Here is a 21940-nt window from a genome sequence, read left to right as displayed (position 1 = left end):
GCAACAAAGAACAGGTAGTTAGAACATCAAAAGATTTGTTAATGAAAGAAAATCATATCTCAACTTAAGGAATTTAGTGCTTTTCTGTGTATGGGAAGATGCAAGAGTCTGGGCTCACTGAAATCATTCTTTTTATATGCACCTCAGATATCTGGGGCCAGTATCCTGTGCTTTCACATCCTGAGTCACCTCTGGGTGCATTGCTGAGGGTGGCTGCAGTGGCTGAGGGCTGCAATATCCTTTGTTTATTGTGGCAGGCAACATTTTTTCATTGATACGCTTCTTAAAAACTTCTTAATAGCGTTAAGAAAATTGGAAATGCCTCCCAAGTCATTGATTATTGTTAAGAGCTGGTGGAACAGAGCTGAATTCATTCAGTGACTAATTAGATTGTTTCTTGTCTTACCTTTGTGATATACTGTGATTTGTAAGAAATATGGAGTTGGTCATTCAGATGACCAAAATATATTTCTCATATATATTAGGTGTTAGTCCACAGTTCCTGGCTAAGAGCTCCTAAAACCCTTGGAATTTCCTAAGTGTTGAGAGTGATAAAAGTGTCTTTGGGCTCGTTAATGAGGTGACCTTTGAAATGCACCTAGGGATGGGAGCTGGTTACCAATGGAGCCAACATGTGGTGAGAGGGCTGGACTTTTTAGGCCCATCCCCTGACCTTTGGGGAGGGAAGCTGGAGTTTGAATGAAATGTGTCTGTGTAATGCAGCCTCCGTAAAAACCCAAAAGGTTGGGGTTTGGAGAACTTCCAGGTTGGTGAACACGTGGAGTGCTGGGGGAGAGGTGTGCTTGGAGGGAGCGTGGAAACTCTGTGTCTTTTCTCCATACCTTGCCCTGTGCGTCTCTTTCGTCTGTTCCTGACTGATATCCTTTTAAAACAAACTGGTAATCTATTAAGTAAAATGTTTCTCGGTTCTGTGAGCTGCTCTAGCAAATTAATGGAATCCAGGGAGGGGGTTGTGGGTACCTGTGATCCGTAGCCACCTGGTCAGAAGCCCAGGTAACAACCTTGGCTTGTGACTGGCATCTGAAGTGGGCTGGGTTGGAGGCGGGGCAGTCTTGTAAGAGTGAACCCTTAACCAGTAGAATCTGATACTGTCTCTGGGTAGATAGTGTCAGAGACAGTCTGCTGGTGTCCAGAGAATTGCTTGCTGGTGTGGGGAAACTCCCGTTTACCACATTGTACTTGGTACCAGGAATCTACTTTAACCTTTATGCAGGCAAAAGACCAAAAACATTCAATTATCTATTTCTCAAGGGTAATTGAAGCAATCATTGAATTAAGCTTAATTTAGTGGTGTTAGAAATTACTTTTGAATGGAATAGAGACTTAGTCAAATATCTAATCGTTCTAATGATATTTTGAGGTCTAGCATTCACTTCTAGGAGCTCTGTTTTTCAAATAGCAAAGGTGCTGAGAATATAGGCACATATGAATTAATGAACATATAAACATATAGGCACATATGAATAAATGAACAGAAAAGAATATGAAAAAGAAATACATGGCATGACATAAAAAATAGGATAGACAATCCTTATTTTTGGATGGTTAGAACAGTCCTTCTTAAACTTTCTTGTTCATGAGTCATCCTGGGGTCTTCATTAAGATACGTATTCTAATGCAGAATCTAGGGTTGATTAAGATACGTATTCTAATGCAGAATCTGAGGTAAGCCTGACAGTCTACATTTCTAGCAAACTTCTGGGATTGATAAGGCTGCTGGTCCATGGAGCACACTTTGATTGGCAACAGAGGAATTTGAGTTCTTTCATCTCTGTAGTTCTAGGCTTAACTAACAATAAGAGATTCCTCCTTTACTTGGTAAAGGGATACCTTGGACTTAATTTTCCCAACTATATTTCTCTTTCAGTGTGCAAATCATCCACAATAACATCCAGAATCTTGACCCTCAAATAGATTACTTGCCACCTACAGGTAAAAAGGAAGGTGATAGCACATTCCCAGATTTCTCCAGGCAGTAATAGTAGAAGTGCAACAAAGTCAACAGAACTTCAGTGATGCTGAGCAATGCTTTTACAGCACATACAAGAGAGACTTTTGCAGTCTCTTCCATTGGGTAGAAAAGACCAGTCACCATGGAGTGTCTCTGCAGTAAGCTTTCCAAACTACACAAGAGCTGCTTCTCATTTGCCAAGAGTTTCTGATTTGCCTGACTCTCCTTTGGTCTCTTCTCTAACCTATGGTAATCATTAGTGTGTACAGGAGGCTGTGTGGAGTGTGAATGTGTGTGTGTGTGTTTAAATTGACAGATAATTTAAGGGTTTTTTTTGAATAAGGGTTTTAAGGCAAATGTAACCAACTAAAGAAATTCCAACTTTGCAGATTTCCAATTGCAAGGAGGCTAATGGAAGATGTTAAAGTTCTAGCCGCAGATTTGCTATTAACTAACTATATGGTCTTGGACAAATCACTTTATTTATTTATTAGTTATTTATTAAATGAGCAAGTGGGGTAAGATGACCTCTAGTGTCTTTTGAGTCAATAATTTGATAAGAAGAGCTTGGTATAAAATCTGAAATGCCTTTCTCTGTCCTTCTCCCCTTTCTTTTCACTTGTCAAGGGAGCTACATAAGGAAGAACAATGAGAATAGATTTGAAGCAGTCCAGACTGAGGTCAGCTTAAGCAAATCCCCCAATAATTCTGAGCCTCATGTTCTCAGAGATGGGAACCCCATCTCATGACACAGCAGTGAGGAACAAATGAGGTGAAAGATGTGAAAGTGCTCAACCAAGGTGGCTAGTTGGTGGGTCACCCGATTCTCGTTCTGTTACTTTGAGCAACTGTTGTCAAAATGGCAACATTAATTGCAGCAAATCAAAAGTTTTTAAAAATCCCTTTTCCAATTGCCCTATGCAGACTGATGTATTAACATTCATTATTCCACCTGCAAATGAAGCGGAACTTGCATATCTGCCGTCCTCATTCATGACATACTCATTCACTAGCCTATGTATCAATACATATGCTGTCCCCTCTGCTTGGAATGACCTTGCTCCCTTCTTTCCTTTCTGCTTGTAAAGCTCTTTTCTTCCAAGGCTCAAGTCAAGTGTAATGTCTCCTATGAGGGATCTCCCAGGCAAAATTCGTTGTTTGTTTCTCTGCAGTGCCATAACATTTGAACAGACCTCTTCTCCTTGCGCTGTGAGCTCTCTCAAGCCTGTGGCTACAGTTTATTTATCTTTGCATCTTCCCTAGTGTCAATCAACAGTGACAGGGTTATAGCAGATGCTCATAAATGTTAGCTGCGTGTGCATGTTTGATTGAATCCCCAAACCAAGGCTTGCAGACATCTGGTTCCACCACATCTGCTGCAGGGCAAAACCAAAAATGAATCTCTACAGCAGCTCTTGACAGCAGAATTGTTATTTTATACTCTTTCATTGGAAGCTCTTGCTTTTTTCTTGTTATAGCTAGTGAATCCACGCCAGAGCAATTATCCTCGATTGAGTTAACTTCAAGAGAATAGTTTATAGTCTCTAGAAACCACAAGGAGGAAGTTGGTGATCTGAGAAAACTCTTCCCAGAAAGAAAGTAGATACCACAATATTTAGTTTAGACTCTAAAGAGACATTCACAATGAAATTAAATTTAAATCTGAGATGACCAGCTTCTTCAGGGAAAGTAGGAAGAATTAAGAATTTTACATTCTTAATGGAAAAATGAGGAAGTGAATTTTTTTCTTGATCTTGTATCATAACTGGAAAATCATTTCATAAGCCAAAAGCTTCAAACCATTTGCCAGAGTTGGAAAAAAATTGTCAACTGAAAATACCAAGTATTTGATTGACACTTTGATATCTGTAATGCTCTGAGATTTCATTTTCATTGCTTTTGTGTGGTTTAGGAAGTGACCAAGGCTTCTGTAACTGTACTGATTCAGTTGTTTAATTCAGTAAGCATGTATCAGTCATATTCTATGTGCTGAGTGCTGTTCTGGAAACAGTAGACATGTATTTGATAGGAAAAACTTGAGATCAAAAGAAGAACAAGATCCAGTACCCCTTTTCCTAGAATTCCTAGTAACCATGGCCCTCTGGCACCTAGTCACTTTCACACCTTGAGAAATTGCAGGGGGAGCTGCAGGATTACTCAGGCAAGCATTGCAAATAAATTTGAGGGAGCAGTAGGTTCCTAGAGAAGCTGTTAGAGAAGTGGCATACTCTTTCATTAAAGGCAGTATGAAATGTTACTTCCTTCTGATTTGAAAATATTGGACGCGGAGGTGTTTGAAATTTCATTATGAAGTTGGTTTCAGTGTTTATTTGTTCTTTCTGCTGTGGTTATGTATGGAGAGAAGGATGTGGGAAAAAAAGAGAGAATGGTTACAAAATACATTTAAGCTGATTCAGAGTCTAGAAAGATGAGTCGAGTTTGTCGTTGCACTTTGTTTTCAGCAGTGGATATGGCAGATGGGCCAGACGTGTCTGAACTGGAGTGATCCTGATGGTGGTTCCAGTCAAGTTAACAGTTGATGGTCCCTGCTACGTACCAGGTCCTCCAGGGGAATCAAAGATAAAGAGGACACAGTCCCGCCCATGGAAGGTCTGACACATTGCAAAATGGTTAAGACTGGGCTGAAAATGGCAGAATAAGCTAAGTGCTATCACAGAGGTTCAAAGTGCTGTTGGTTTAGTAAAGTGAGGGAGATAACATATGCCAGTTGGGAACAAGGTGCCATGGCGGTGGTGGTGTTTAAAATGGACATTGGTAAATTAGGCAGTGTTTTCGGTGGCAGGATTGATTTTCTGTATCACTTTAGAAGTTCTGCTCTTCCAATTCACATTTCTACTATCACCATAGTCATAAGCGCTTCTTGTACAGCAGCTGGTAATTAGTCTGACTGGAGTACGGTATGTTATTAGGGGGTTGTGGATCTGTTGGGCAGAAACAGGAAAGATACCTGGGGATTTACAGCTCCAGGCAGGAGAGTCTGTTCTTTAATATTCAGTGGGGAAATCTTTGAAGGTTGGAGCAGAGAAGTGTAGTGACTGCACTTGTGCTTCATTAATAGTAATCTGGCAGCTTGGAGTAGTGCGAACTCATTTTCATTTGCCAGAGCAGATGAGAGTGGAGAGACTGTCACAGTTGTCCAGTTAAGATGTAGTGGAACCGTAGAACTAGCAAGGTCAAGGGACTCAGGCAGAGAGTTCTTAGGTTTGACACCAAAAGATGATCAATAAAAGGACAAATTGATAAATCGGACTTTATCAAAACTAGAAATTTGCTCTGTGAAAAAGCCTATTAAGAGGATTAAAAGACAAACTACAAAATGGGAGAATATATTTGCACATCACCTATCTGATAAAGGACTGTATCCACAGTATGTGAAGAACTCTCAAAACTCAATAGTAAGCAAAACAAAACAAAACCAATCCATTTTGAAAACGGGTAAATGATATAAACAGACATTCACTGAAGAGGATATTCAGATGGTAAATAAGCATATGAAAAGATGGTCAGCATCATTAGCCATTAGGGAAGTGCAAATTAAACCCACAGTGAGTATCACTACACAACTTTAAGAATGTCTAAAGGAAAAAATAGTGACAGCACAACACCATACATTGTTGAGTATGTAGAGAGACTGGATTATTGGCCCATTGCTCATATGAATGTTTAATATCACAGTCACTGTGGAAAAGAATTTAGTAGCTTCCTATAAAACTATATGTGTAATTACCATCCTTCCAAAAGTTCAGGAAAATGATATTTACATTAAAATGAGCAACAGAAGAGTATTGAGGTCAAATCCCATACAGAATGACTCGAAGAAAAAAGGTGGTCAGGGACATAATAACATGCCTACCAACAATGAAAGCATAGTATAAAGATATGTTCCAAAAATATCTGTAAGATTAATTTGCAAGACAAGAGACATTAAGAAAATTATATAGGACATGAAATAATAAACATAAATCAGAATTAGAAAAACTCAGAAGTGAAATGAAAGAATTCAAGAAATAATTAGAAATAAAATAATTAAAAATAAAATAATTTTATTTTTTAATTTAATTTTTTTTTATACAGGTTCTTATTAGCTACTTTACTAGTGGATATATGTCAATCCCAATCTCCCAATTCATCCCACCCCCCACCCCCCCGCTTTCCCCCTTGGTATCCATACGTTTATTCTCTACATCCGTGTCTCTATTTCTGCCTTACAGACCGGTTCATCTGTACCATTTTCCTAGATTCTACATATATGTGTTAACATACGATTTGTTTTTGTCTTTCTGACTTACTTAACTCTGTATGACCATCTGGGTCCATCCACGTCTCTACAGATGACTCAATTTCGTTCCTTTTTATGGCCGAGTAATATTCCATTGTGTATATGTACCACATCTTCTTTATCCATTCATCTGTCGATGAGCATTTAGGTTGCTTCCATGACCTGGCTATTGTAAATAGTGCTGCAGTGAACATTGGGGGGCATGTGTCTTTTTGAATTATGGTTTTCTCTGGGTATATGCCCAGTAGTGGGATTGATGGGTCACATGGTAGTTTTATTTTTAGTTTCTAAGGAACCTTCATACTGTTCTCCATAGTGGCTGTATCAATTTGCATTCCCACCAACAATGCAAGAGGGCTCCCTTTTCTCCACACCCTCCCCAGTATTTGTTGTTTGTAGATTTTCTGATGATGCCCATTCTAACTGGTGTGTGGTGATACCTCATTGTAGTTTTGATTTGCATTTCTCTAATAATTAGTGATGTTGAGCAGCTTTTCATGTGCCTCTTGGCCATCTGTATGTCTTCCTTGGAGAAATGTCTGTTTAGGTCTTCTGACCTTTTATTGATTGGGTTGTTTTTTTTAATATTGAGCTGCGTGAGCTGTTTATATATTTTGGAGATTAATCCTTTGTCCATTGATTCGTTTGCCAATATTTTCTCCCATTCTTAGGGTTGTCATTTCATCTTGTTTATAGTTTTCCTTTGCAGTGCAAAAGCCTTTAAGTTTCATTAGGTCCCATTTATTTATTTTTGTTTTTATTTCCATTACTCTAAGAGGTGGGTCAAAAAAGATCTTGCTGTGATTTATGTCAAAGAGTGTTCTTCCTATGTTTTCCTCTAAGAGTTTTATAGTGTCCAGTCTTACATTTAGGTCTTTAATCCATTTTGAGTTTATTTTTGTGTATGGTGTTAGGAAGTGTTCTAATTTCATTCTTTTACATGTAGCTGTCCAGTTTTCCGAGCACCACTTACTGAAGAGACTGTCTTTTCTCCATTGTATATACTTGCCTCCTTTGTCATAGATTAGTTGACCATAGGTGTGTGGGTTTTATCTCTGGGCTTTCTATCGTGTTCCATTGATCTAATATGTCTGTTGTTGTGCCAGTGCCATGTTGTTTTGATTACTGTAGCTTTGTAGTATAGTCTGAAGTCAGGGAGTATGATTTCTCCAGCTCCAGTATTTTCCCTCAAGATTGCTTTGGCTATTTGGAGTCTTTTGTCTCTCCATACAAATTTTAAGATTTTTTGTTCTAGTTCTATAAAAAATGCCATTGGTAATTTGATAGGGATTACATTGAATCTGTAGATTGCTTTGGGTAGTATAGTTATTTTCAAAGTATTGAGTCTTCCAATCCAAGAACATGGTATATCTTTCCATCTGTGTCATCTTTGATTTCTTTCATCAGTGTCTTAGAATTTTCTGAGTACAGGTCTTTTACCTCCTTAAGTAGGTTTATTCCTAGGTATTTTATTCTTTTTGTGGCAGTGGAGAATGGGATTGTTTCCTTAATTTCTCTTTCTGATCTTTTGTTGTTAGTGTATAGGAATGCAAGAGATTTCTGTTCATTAATCTTGTATCCTGCAACTTTACCAAATTCATTGAGTAGCTCTAGTAGTTTTCTGGTGGCATCTTTAGGATTATCTATGTATAGTACCATGTCATCTGCAAACAGTGACATGCTACTAGTCATGCCATGGCTAGGACTTCCAAAACTATGTTGAATAAGAGTGGCGAGAGTGGACATCCTTGTCTTTTTCCTGACCTTAGAGGAAATACTTTCAGTTTTTTACCATTGAGAATGATGTTTGCTGTGGGTTTGTCATATATGGCCTTTATTATGTTGAGGTAGATTCCCTCTATGCCCACTTTCTGGAGAGTTTTTATCATAAATGGGTGTTGAAATTTGTCAAAAGCTTTTTCTGCATCTATTGAGATGATCATATGGTTTTTCTTCTTCAGTTTGTAAATATGGTGTATCACATTGATTGATCTACGTATATTGAAGAACCCTGGCATCCCTGGGATAAATCCCACTTGATCATGGTGTATGATCCTTTTAATGTGTTGTTGGATTCTGTTTGCTAGTATTTTGTTGAGGATTTTTGCATGTAAATTCATCAGTTATATTGGTCAGTAATATTCTTTTTTTATATAGTATCTTTGTCTGGTTTTGGTATCAGGGTGATGGTGGCCTCTTAGAATGAGTTTGGGAGTGTTCCTTCCTCTGCAGTTTTTTTGGAAGAGTTTGAGAAGGATGGGTGTTAGCTCTTCTCTAAACGTTTGATAGAATTCACCTGTGAAGTCATCTGGTCCTGAGCTTTTGTTTGTTGGAAGATTTTTAATCACAGTTTCAATTTCATTACTTGTGATTGTTCTATTCATATTTTCTATTTCTTCCTGGTTCAGTCTTGGAAGGTTACCATCGATTTCCTCTTTTATAGCTGTTAGCATTTGCCTTATGTATTGAGGTGCTCCTAAGTTGGTTGCATATATATTTATAATTGTTATATCTTCTTGGATTGATCCCTTGATCATTATGTAGTGTCCTTCCTTGTCTCTTGTAACATTCTTTATTTTAGTTTATTTTGTGTGATATGAGTATTGCTACTCCAGCTTTCTTTTGATTTCCATTTGCGTGGAATATCTTTTTCCATCCCCTCACTTTCAGTCTGTATGTGTCCCTAGGTCTGAAGTGGGTCTCTTGTAGACAACGTATGTACGGGTCTTGTTTTTGTATCCGTTGAGCCAGTCTGTGTCTTTTGGATGGGGCATTTAATCCATTTACAGTTAAGGTAATTATCGATATGTATGTTCCTATTACCATTTTGTTAATTGTTTTGGGTTTATTTTTGTAGGTCTTTTCCTTCTCTTGTGTTTCCTGCCTAGAGAAGTTCCTTTAGCATTTGTTGTAAAGATGGTTTGGTGGTGCTGAATTCTCTTAGCTTTTGCTTGTCTGTAAAGCTTTTGATTTCTCCGTGCAATCTGAATGAGATCCTTGCTGGGTAGAGTAATCTTGGTTGTAGGTTCTTCCCTTTAATCACTTTAAATATATCATACCACTCCCTTTCTGGCTTGTAGAGTTTCTGCTGAGGAGCCAGCTGTTAACCTTATGGGAGTTCCCTTGTATGTTATTTGTCATTTTTCCTTTGCTGCTTTTAATAATTTTTCTTTGTCTTTCATTTTTGTCAATTTGATTACTATGTGTCTCAGCGTGTTTCTCCTTGGGTTCATCCTGCCCGGGACTCTCTGTGCTTCCTGGGCTTGGGTGGCTATTTCCTTTCCCATGTTAGGGAAGTTTCTGACTATAATCTCTTCAAATATTTTCTCGGGTCCTTTCTCTCTCTCTTCTCCTTCTGGGATTCCTATAATGTGAATGTTGTTGCATTTAATGTTGTCCCAGAGGTCTCTTAGGCTGTCATCATTTCTTTTCATTCTTTTTACTTCATTCTGTTCCACGGCAGTGAATTCCATCATTCTGTCTTCCAGGTCACTTATCCGTTCTTCTGCCTCAGTTATTCTACTATTGATTCCTTCTAGTGTATTTTTCATTTCAGTTATTGTATTGTTCATCTCTGTTTGTTTGTTCTTTAATTCTTCTTGGTCTTTGTTCTTTAATTCTTCTAGGTCTTTGGTAAACATTTCTTGCGTCTTCTCCATCTTTGCCTCCATTCTTTTTCCGAGGTCCTGGATCATCTTCACTATCATTATTGTGAATTCTTTTTCTGGAAGGTTGCCTATCTCCACTTCATTTAGTTGTTTTTCTGGGGTTTTATCTTGTTCCTTCATCTGGTACATAGCCGTCTGCCTTTTCATTTTGTCTTTCTGTGAATGTGGTTTTCATTTCCCAGGCTGCAGAATTGTAGTTCTTCTTGCTTCTGCTGTCTGCTCTCTGGTGGATGAGGCTATCTAAGAGGCTGTGCAAGCTTCCTGATGGGAGGGACTGGTGGTGGGTAGAGCTGGGTGTTGCTCTGGTGGGCAGAGCTCAGTAAAACTTTAATCTGCTTGTCTGCTGATGGGTGGGGCTGAGTTCCCTCCTTGTTGGTTGTTTGGCCTGAGGTGACCCAGCACAGGAGGCTACAGGCTCTTTGGTGGGGCTAATCATGTACTCTGGGAGGGCTCATGCCAAGGAGCACCTCCCAGAACCTCTACTGCCAGTGTCCCTGTCCCCGCGGTGAGCCACAGCCATCCCCTGCCTCTGCAGGAGACCCTTCAGCACTAGCAGGTAGGTCTGGTTCAGTCGCCCCTGGGGTCACTGCTTCTTCCCCTGGGTCCCGATGTGCACACTACTTTGTGTGTGCCCTCCAAGAGTGGAGTCTCTGTTTCCCCCAGTCCTGTCGAAGTCATGCAGTCAAATCCCTCTTGCCTTCAAATTCTGATTCTCTGGGAATTCCTCCTCCTGTTGCTGGACCCCCAGGTTGGGAAGCCTGATGTGGGGCTCAGAGCCTTCACTCCAGTGAGTGGACTTCTGTGTTATAATTGTTCTCCAGTTTGTGAGTCACCCACCCAGCTGTTATGGGATTCGATTTTATTGTGATTGTGCCCCCCCTACTGTCTCATTGCAGCTTCTCCTTTGTCTTTGGATGTGGGGTATCTTATTTGGTGAGTTCCACTGTCTTCCTGTCGATGATTGTTAAGGAGTTAGTTGTGATTTCGTTGCTCTTGCAAGAGGGAGTGAGCACACATCCTTCTACTCTGCCATCTTGGACCAGTCTTTCCAAAAATAAAATAATGATTTTAGAAATGAAGACTCAATAGAAGCAACAAAAACTACAGCAAATAAAGGAGAAAAATGGAAATTTTTTTAAATGTAAGAGGGAATATAAAAACACATAAGAAGAATTCAAAAGAAAATTGTAAACATAAGCAAAGAAGATGCAACATACACATAAGAGTCTCTGAAGAAGATATCAGAACAAAAAAACAAATACTAAAATTACCATTGAGAAAATATTGATGAAATAATTGAAAACATGTACCGAAAGAATAAACTTCATACCTGAAAATATTATATTGGCCTAGAATGCCCAGCATAAAGCACTTTCTAGTAAAAATTACTGACCTTATAAAGAAAGAGAAAAAAATCCTTAGGAATCTAGACAACATTAGCATATTATCTGTTATGAGAAAGAAAATCAGATTATCATTAGACTTTTGACAGTAATGCTATATGATGGAAGAAAATGGAGTAACATTAAAGATCTTCAGAGAAAGAAAATGTGATTTTATATCCAGAAAAACTGACCCTCAAAAATATAAAAGACATAGACAGTGATTTTCATGAAAGAATTCAGAGAATGTCATTCCCATGGCCCTTCCTAAGGAATCTACTAAAGAATTTGTTTCAGCGAGCCCTTCCTAAGGTTCCACTAGAGAATGACTTTGGACAACCAAAAAGACTAGAGAGGCATCCACACAGGACTAGTGTGGAGTATTAAGTAGTTATTAAATGAAGGCTGAAAGGGAACACTCCTACTGGGTAATGGGTGTATGAGTTGACAGTGCAGACTTAGCATAAATATAAAACAAAATGTAGAGGAAGGGGTGCACACTTACAAAACCAAACCAGTGCCAAACCAAAACAACAATAAAACAATTAGACATCTCTTTCAGTAATCATAGTTGGTAGTGATAGTATTCATTATTGTTATTCTGAGACTGATGTCTTAAAAGCTCCTTTTCTCTCTCTGTCTCTGTCTGTCACGTATGACAGCTACCACAGTCCTCAACTCTAGAACCACCTCCGGATCCCTTTCTTCCTTCTCCTAATCTTCCCATTCTCTTCATTTCTTTTCCGCTGTTAGCTTTTAGTCTCTTTCAACCTGAATCAATCGATCCATTTTCAGTTTTTCTTCACAATCATTACTCCAGCAAGCAAAAAACTAGAATCTAATCTTTCAAATACAAAATTCTCCTTACCAGGTAGAAGAGAGGAAAAAGCTATGAATATATCATTTATTACTACTGTGTCACATCCCCTAAGAAACTGTGTTATTCAATGTTGATGTCTAATTTTAATATTAGATTTCTTAGAGTTCCATAATTCTGCCCTTTTTTCTTACACTCATCTTCCGTAGTTAAATTTGTTGAAAATAATTGCTTAGTTGTCTGTATACTTTATTCCATCTTTATAGGTGCTGCCTGTACAGTCCTTTTTTTAGTTATGTGTCTAGGAAACATTCCTTAGATAGACTAACTTCCTAGTTCTTGATAGCAAAATATTAAAAGGCTTACTTAGCAAAGAACTGGCATAATGACATATTATTAGGTCATGAGCACTCTTTGGTCCAGGAATTTATGTATAAAAATATATTTTAGAATATCTGTTCTAGACCATGTCTGATATCTAATATTCTTAATCTACTAGTGTTGTAGCTTTCCTGTGGAGGTTGGATTTTGCATTTGCATAGGCTGAAAGGAGAGGGAGGTATATATGTGGAAAAGTGGAGAAATACTGGTTAAGAGAGACAAGGACAATTCTCTTGACTTTACCTGGTGCCACGTTCCATGTTTACTTGTATGCACTTTCCATGTTTACTTGTATGCACTCGTAAAATGGTTGCATCCTGGATTTCTTTGTGTGCCTTTGGAAGTTTTGTCAGATGGGCTGAGGTGGAGGATAGAGTAAGGCATCTGGATTCACTATCATTATGGATTTTCTTTGGGAGTCCTCTGGTAGAACAAGTGGCTTTTCCTCAAGTAGGAAACAGCAAGGCTCTGGGCTTTTCTAAAGTTCGATAAATTTTGTGCACATGAACTTACTCTGCTTGTTACTCTGCTGCTACCAAGAGATCAGGCCTTGCCCTTCGAAAAAGTAGCAAAGAGGGTCGTCAATGAAAGCAAAGTTCAAAAGCAGAATGATAGTGAATAGACAGGAGCAGCCAGCCTTCCATATCACTGAAAAGATGAAATGAGATGTTCGTAAAGGGAGTCAGAGTGCTCTGCAAATGTTGTTATTATTACAAGTAATAACAACTTGATAGAAATATAGATGCCTTGTACCTTACTTAAGTGTACAGTGGAAATGATCTCCACAGCATCCTTACTTTTCACCAATGTAATGGTATCTCCTGGTCTTGGATTTATATGTATCCCTCAAACAATTTTTTATCGTATGTCTTCATTTTTCTAATATAAATTCTCTAAAAAGACACAATTCTCAGTTAATACACTCTCCCCTAGAATAGCTGCAATTTAATCTTGACCATATTCGTCGACAGAAATCATTTAGAATGTTTGTTTTCTGTACTAACATGGTAAAAGGACAAGAAAGGAAATCAACACAAGAAGATATAAGATTAGCAAATAAAACACACGATAAAACATTCATTTCCATGAATGATTTTTTTAATTTTTACTTTTAATTTTTATTTATTTTTGGGTTGGGTCTTTGTTGCTGCATACGGGCTTTCTCTAGTTGCAGTGAGCAGGGGCCACTTTTCGTTGTGGTCCGTGGGCTTCTCATTGTGGTGGCTTCTCTTGTTGAGGAGCATGGACTCTACGTGCGTGGCTTCAGTAGTTGTGGTACGTGGGCTCAGTAGTTGTGGCTTGCAGGCTCTAGAGCACAGGGTCAGTAGTTTATGAGGGGAACTTTATGAGGGGGAAAAATAAAAATGTTCCCACATCTCTCCGTTCAGAGGAAACCACTGATGGCATTTTGATGTATATCTTTCAAAACAGCTCTCTCCAAAGTCAAACACAGCGTTAAATTGCCACAGTAATATTGCACATGCTGTTCGGCAGCCTTAACTTGGAGCTGCCTGATTAAAGCAGCCATGTAAGTGATGGGCTCTGGGCCTCTTTACATCTGATAGCTAAATAAACAGCTCTAAGATGCATGTCCTTGAATATACGTTTATTCACACTTGATAAAGTACATCGTAGAAAAAATTTTATTATGAGTGGAATATCTAACAAAGAGTACATAGGCTTTAAATTTTGAAGCATATGGGCAGACTGTATTCCAGGAGCATAGAAATTTACATTGTGAATAACTACCATTCACTGTGTTCTCACACCCTCTCCAGCATTTGATACTGTCATTTTATATTTTTAAAAACTTAACAGTAAGACATAAAAAGCTTGATCTCATTGTTTTATCATATATTTCTTTGATTATTTCTGAGATTCATTATTTTTTCACATTTTTTTTTGTTATCAGCATTTTTCTAGGTGCCAGTTGTCTATTAATCCTCCTTACTAAATTTTCAGTAGGTTGATTGCTTCTTATTTTTTACAGCTGATTGTATATTGAGGATATTAAGTCTTTGTTAAGTGTGTTGAAAATATTTTTCCTAGTTTATCATTGCTTTTTAAATTGGCTTAAAGTATTTGAAAAATTTTGCCATATGTAGGTTTTAAATTTTTGAGTAATTACCAGTACTTTCTGGATTTTGTTGTATACTTAAAAAGACATTCTCCACCCATATTTAAACAGAGGGTAAGAAGAGGATGAAGAAAGGAGGATACATGGACAGGCATTTTACAGTTTATAAAAGTAGGAAAAGGAGCTATTCAACAAAACAAACAATAATAAAACAAAACTTTATGAGCCTGTCTGGTTATGGAGAATTGAACCAGGTAAAATATAAAGCCGTTTACCTGTTCTGTGGGGGTGTGCAGTCAATACATGGAGAAATGCTTTCACTGATTCAGCAAATATTAAATACCAGGTACTGGGCTAGGTTTTGATTCAGAGGAAAAAAGATACTGATTCCAAAAATAAAGTAAAATTGCCCCTGCCCACAAAGAGCTTACAGACTGTAATAGTCATGTATGTACAAGGGACTGTAGAAGCCTAGAATCCTCATTCCTTCTTCCTTCTCTCTTATTCTACTTCTAAACCATAAAGGAAATAATTGGTAAATGCTAGGAATCCTGCTTTCTTGAAGAAAATATTTCTTTTGATTTCAAAAAAAAACGTATTGTTTAAAAGACCCCAGACTCCTCTTCTGTATCTACATTCATGGCTACCTCCCTGCAAGGAGACACTTATGCCTTTGAGGCACTGACTGGGCTGTAATCTCTAAACCTGTAATCATGTTTTATGCCAGGAAAATGTTTTCAAAACATCTGCAGTATTTAACCAGCCAAGATGTTTTGTGAAAAATATTTGTGAATGCTTCCATCAGGAGATACTCACTTGTGAGTGAAGTAATGGATGAAAATATTTGAAAATATTTGGTCATTTTAACTCTGTGTGTCTGTTTTGAATGTGCATATGCTCATGTGTAACAGTAGAATTTTATATATATATAATTATGTTTTTAAGTTAACACAACTATTCTATTTAATTTTGTAAGGGAGAAAGGAGAACATTAAGAATAGAAACTAAGATATACTTTATAATGAGAGGAATAGTAATAGTCCTTTATTGTTTTAATAGGATTTTAGAAATTATTTCACCTTTATTATTCAGTCTTCACAAAAAGCCTGTAAAATAAGCATCAGTATTTTTATTTTACATAATGAAGAAATGTGGCTCAAAATGATCGGGTGATTGAAGTTCCAATGTTAGTAAACATCAAAGATGAAAGCAAAACTGCAAGTTTCATTGCTCTTTCTACCATACTACAGCTGCCCAGGGTGAAGGCCCTGTCTAACCTGTAAAGAGAGGAATTGAGAGTTAGTTCCCAATTATCTATAGGTGAATCTAATGAGACCACAGCCACTTACCACGGGTTCTGCTTGCAGAATGAATCTCCCTCTTTATCCTGCTTGCACATTGTGGTAGGAAGAACGTGCGTTGGAGTCGAATACCTGGGTTTGAATTCCAGTTCTGCCACTTATTAGCATATCGAACCTAAACTCTTTTCCTAGTATTCACGTAGGAACACTGGCAGTGATGGTACATAGAGTGAAGATTTGTTGTGATATCTTGGGCACATAGTAGGTGCTCAAGAATCACCCAGAAAACCATGACCTGATCTCTCCTAGGATGGTGTCAAGAGATACAAAATGATTTGGGGAATAAAGGGTTATAGGGAATGGAACGATAGACACAAAAGCAAGAGACAAGAGTCAGTTTTGAGCCCTTTGTTCAGCCATATGCGAAGAATTATTTTTTTCACTGTGGTTACATTCATCCTCATGTTCACTTATGTCCCAGGAGGCATTATATTAGGAGATAGAAATGGGGAGCCTTGAAAACGGAAATGCAGGAATGGCTGAACCTTTTTATAGTCCTCAAAATGGACTTTCCTAATCCTTCTCTTTCCCACCTTTTATAGCTGATGGTGTCTGTATCTTCAGATGCTCACTCAACAGAGACACTGAATATTGCTGTGTGGGGAAGGAGTCCATCTTGATTTTTCTGGGCTACCACAGTGCTTTGCTGAAGTTTGAGTCTCATGCTGGTAAGTTTTGTGTCTTTTCCAAGCCCCTGGCTTTTCCAAAGGCAAATCTCCTGGTTGGTTGACTTTCGGCACCGTGTTTCCTGATGCGAGTTGCCATCCACTGATAGAATGATTTAAAACTGGTTCTGGTGCTTAACTTGATGTGGTGGCTAGAGAACAGTCAGCCTTCCCTAGACCGTGAGAACTTTTGTGTTCTCATACCCCGCCCCCCAACCCTGCTTTGGTTCTCCTTCATCCAAAGCTGCAGGAAAGGACACCAAGGATTGTCCAGATCTTCACCACTGTTGTTGATTCTCCTGTGAAGTTTGCCGAAATGTGATTTTCAGTTTGAGCGTCAATGATTTCATCCTGTTTTTGTCTTTGAATCACTTGCTGAGCATTTTTAGACTCTGGACAACAAATGTCTAGCAATAGGGAGGTAAATTAAAGTATAACTAGAAGTATTTTAAGAAAAGACTCAAAGGCACTCTGAAAGATTTCTGGCTGCTGGTGGGTGGGGCTGGGTCATGAGGCTGCTGGCTGTAGGATCCGGGGGGTCCGAAAGCTGGTGTCGACCTGCTGGTGGGTGAGGCTGAGGCCCAGGGGGCCCCAGAGCTAGTGCTGGCTCGTTGCTGGGGGGAACCAGGTGACTGGCTGCAGTGCCCTGTGAGTCTGGAGGCTAGTGCTGGCCTGCTGGTGGGCAGCCTAAATCCTGGTATGGCAGGCTGCAGGGCTTCAGTGGTCCTGGGGCTGGTGTCTGCCTGCTGCTAGGTGGGGCTGGGGCCCAGGGGAACCCAGGACTGGTATCCACCCAATGGTGGGTAAGACCAGGTCCTGGGCCTACTGCTGGCTCATGCCGGCTCACTGGTAGACAGAGCTGGGTCCCAGTGTCTCTGGCTGTAGGGCCCTGGGGGTCCCAGGGCTGGTGCTAGCGCACTGGTATGTGGAGCCAGCCCTGGGTCCTGGCCTCTCTGATGGACAGGGGCAGCTGTGGGCTCAGGGGGTCTTAAGGCCATGGGCCTGCTGGCGGGTGAGCCGTGTTCACCTGGCTAGTTGCTTGGCCTGAGGCATCCCAGTACTGAGGCTGAAAGGCTGGTAGGCAGGGCCACATCCCAGCACTCATAAGCTAGAGGGAGGATTCCAAAATGGCGCTTACCAGCACCAGTGCCCATGTGGTACAGTGAGCTCCCCAAATGGCTGCTACCAGTGTCTGTGTCCCCAGGGTAAGCTCCATTTGCCTCCTGCTTCTCTGGGAGGCTCCTTTCAAATGACCGCTTCTGCCTTGGGTCCCAGAGTGTGTGAGATTTTGTGTGCACCCTTTGAGAGCAGAGTCTGTTTCCCACAGCTTTTTGGAACTCCCGAAAGTAAGCCCCACTGGCCTTCAAAGCCAAATGTTCTAGGGGCTTATCTTCCTGGTGTGGGACCCCCCAGGCTGGGAAGCCCATTGTGGGGCTCAGGCCACTCCCTCCTTGGGGAGAACCTCTGCAATGTAATTATCTCCCCGTTTATGGGTCACCCACCTGGGGGCGTGGGTCTTGACTGTACGACATCTGCATCCCTCCTACCATCTTGTTGTGGTTCCTTCTTTATATCTTTAGCTGTAGAAGATCACCATTTCCATTTGGCTATGATGAATATTCTTTTACCGTATACATTTTCTCGTTCCTGTTGGATCAGTATCTAGGAGTAGAATTGCTGGGGCATAGAATAAGTGTATGCTTAGTTTTTTAAGAAATAGCCAGAATTTTTTCCAAAGTAGTCGTACCGTTTTACACTCCCACCAATAATGTGTGAGAGTTCTGATTGCTCCACATCTTTGCCAGCATTTGGTCGTTCAGTCTTTTAAGTTGTTTTTTCATTCTGGTGGGTGTGTATCTGGTGGGGTGTATCTCATTGTGGTTTTAATTTACATTTTCCTGATACCTAATGATGTTAAGCAGTTTTTCACATGATTATGAATTAAAATCATTTGCTTGTTACTAACTGGTTGTTTATCTATGGAATTGTTCTTTATATATCCAGGATACCAGATATGTATCACATATCTAATTAATGGGTGTTATCTTCTAATCTGTAACTTGCTTATTTGTTTCCCTAATGATATGTTGAGAAGAAGTTTTAAATTTTGATGAATGCCAGTTTATCCTTTTATTTTATATTTCCTTTCATAAGTTTTATAGCTTCAGATTTTATATTTTAGGTATACAGTCAATCATTTTTTATTTGGTGTAAGGTATTTAGCCAAAGATTATTTTTAGACTATATGGATATCCATTTATTCTAGCCCTGTTTGTTGAAAAGACTTTTGCAAGTTAAATGATTGTATATAGACTTGGTCTATTTCAGAGCTCTCCGTTCTGTTCTCTTGATTATCTTTGTGACAGTATCACATTGTCTGGATCACCTTTAAAGTAACACTTGAAGTCCATTTAAGTTTGTTCTCCTTTATCAAGATTGTTCTAGGTATTTTTGGTCCTTTGCATTTACATATACATTTTATAATTAAGTTGTCAATTTCTACAAAAGTGCTTGGTCTGACTGATTGAGATTGATCAGTTTGGTGAGAATTGTCATGTTAACAATATTAATTGAATTTTATCTGATTTGTAAACTAACAAGTTAGGTTGCCGCTATTCCATGAATGCTGACAGAAGACATTAAGACTCCTGGTGCAGAGGTAAAAGACGATTTTAGACTCTCAGGAAAAGAGCAGCAGCCAAAGTGTGAGCATATTTTCTCTGAGTTCTTTAAGCCCCAAATCCTCCAGACAGATGTGGAGGATAAGATGGGTGCCTGCACATGCAGTGGGATGCATTACAGGAGAGGAACACTGAGCTTCGGGAACTTCTGTTTAATAGCAGGCAGTAACCAGGCTTGCTCTTTGTTCCAGAGGAAGATATTACTTCATACCTCAGGGTTGCTTGCTGCATACACCACCCTGAGAAAGAGCCCAGGTGGAGAGTGCTGAAAGCCTGGCATTCATGGCCTACCCAGTAAGGCATATTTGAGTCCCATCTAGAGACCCATGGACAAATTTATTAAAAGAAAGAAAGAAAGAAATGCTACACATTTATTTTTTTAAAAAGAAATACTACAAATTTATTAAAGAAAAAAAATGCTACAGGGCTTCCCTGGTGGCGCAGTGGTTAAGAGTCCGCCTGCCGATGCAGGGGACATGGGTTCGTGCCCCGGTCCAGGAAGATCCCACATGCCGCGGAGCGGCTGGGCCCGTGAGCCATGGCCGCTGAGCCTGCGCGTCCGGAGCCTGTGCTCCGCAACGGGAGAGGCCACAACAGTGAGAGGCCCGCGTACTGCAAAAAAAAAAAAAAAAAAGCTACAAATTTATTTTTAAAAAAATTTTAAAAAGAGAGACCCACGGAGGAGTATTTCCCAGAACTTTTTCTTCGTAAGGAGGAGGGAGATTTTCTCATTTATAAACTCCAGAGAACGATAGTACAGAAAACTTCATTCCTAGGTCAAATCAAATCAGACACAAACACATATTTTCCAAGAAAGACATTCATGGACAAGGCATTTTAGAATTTCTTCTACAGGGCTTCCCTGGTGGCGCAGTGGTTGGGAGTCCGCCTGCCGATGCGGGGGGGCACGGGTTCGTGCCCTGGTCCGGGGGGATCCCGTGTGCTGCGGAGTGGCTGGGCCTGTGAGCCATGGCCGCTGAGCCTGCGCGTCCGGAGCCTGTGCTCAGCGGCGGGAGAGGCCACAGCAGTGAGACGCCCGCGTACAGAAAAAAAAAAAAAAAAAGAAAGAAAAAAAAATAGAATTTCTTCTACAGCTAAGAAAAATAATATCAGTAGTACAGGATGTTCCACAGGCAACCCTCTTAACAGTTCAGTAGAGATAGGCCCCTAGTCTTGGTAAAATGTAGACCTAAGTTATAGATATGTAGGTGCTTTAGTCATTTAAGATATCTCCAAAACTGTAGACAGACAATACCAAATGAGGATGAATACCAACCTCTCAGTACTTTTCATTTGTTAGAGGGGACTAGACATCCAATAGACAGAAATAATTCAAATAGGCTTGAGACAGAAATAAAGCTAGATATCCAGATAGCAATGAACAACAAATAATTTAGAAGCAGACTCAGTGAGTACAAATTACTACCTTAGCACAGTTAGACTTGCCCCAGTAGCCAAGAAAGATAGGCCTGAACCCAAGGAGCTTGTAGGGTGCATTTCTCAGGCAAGCTCTGATAGATAAGTCTGTGTGAGCATCTTAGTAGGACCTCCATGTTAAAATTCAAACAAGAACAACTTAATAAACATTTTTGGAGTACTGAGGGGGAGTTTTATCTTTAATAATAAAATAAGTATGAGGAAGTCCTGCTTTCACAAGAACTGGCTCCCAGATACAGAGAGAAGGCTGTATTTGTAGGTCAGATACGACAGCCTGCAATTCCTTGTGTGTGTGTGACTTTTTAATTTTATTTGTAATTGTGGTAAAATATGCATAATTTTAAATGTACCATCTTAACGCATTTTAAGAGTACAATTCAGTGGCATGAAGTACAATCACATTGTCGTACAACTCTCACCATCCATCTCCAAACTCTTTTCATCTTGCAAAACTGAAACTCTTCACCCATTAAATAACAACTCCCCATTCCCTGCCTCCCCACCAGCCCTGGCAACCACCATTCTACTTTCTGTTTCTGTGACTTTGACCACTCTAGGGTACCTTATAGAAACTATAGTACCTGTACTCTTGTGACTGACTTATTTCACTTTGCGTAATGTCCTCATGTTTTATCCATGTTATCACATGTGTCAGAATTTCTTTCCTTTTTAAGGCTGAAAAATGTTTCATTCTATGCATATAGCACACCCTGTCTATCCATTCATCCATCAATGGACACTTGGGTTGCTTCCACTTTTTGGCCCCCATGAACAATACTGCTGTGGACATGGGTATGACACTTTTTTGATGGGTGAAATCTGTATTGGTTTTGGCTCTGTAGAGGTGCCAAGGAATGAAGAGGATATAATTTTCACATGAAAGTGTGCGTCATTAATTTCTTCACTGCATCATTAATTTCTGCACAACAGCATTAACTTATCGTTACACAATTAAGAATTTGTTTTTCTCTGATTAACTTGAGGTTTATCTTTCTCTGGCAAATTTTTTCTTCAAAGTGCAGATTTTACTGTTATTCCTGGTAATAACATGTATAAAACACAAAGCATTTAAAAATATCTGTTGTCTCAGTTCAGTCCAGCAAATATTTATTGATCACCATCCATATCCCAGGTGGGCTGCTCTGGATGAAAAACACAGCCTCGGACTCTGAGAGATCTTAAGGTTGGAGGAGCAAGCA

General features: G+C 39.5%; 1 protein-coding gene across 1 annotated transcript in view; it reads left to right on the top strand.

Moving 5' to 3' along the window:
- The window catches only part of LOC132426645 (histone-arginine methyltransferase CARM1-like), a 268188-nt gene that overhangs the window by 84703 nt on the left and 161545 nt on the right, over positions 1 to 21940 (top strand). The window contains exon 2 of the mRNA XM_060013442.1: positions 16501 to 16626. Within this exon, the coding sequence (XP_059869425.1) occupies positions 16501 to 16626 (126 nt within the window). The remainder of the gene's footprint in view (positions 1 to 16500; positions 16627 to 21940) is intronic.

Source organism: Delphinus delphis, chromosome 6, assembly GCF_949987515.2.
Source record: "Delphinus delphis chromosome 6, mDelDel1.2, whole genome shotgun sequence".
NCBI classification, from domain to species: domain Eukaryota; kingdom Metazoa; phylum Chordata; class Mammalia; order Artiodactyla; family Delphinidae; genus Delphinus; species Delphinus delphis.
Note: the sequence above shows the minus strand (reverse complement) of the source record. Positions and strands in the feature narration are given on the sequence as shown.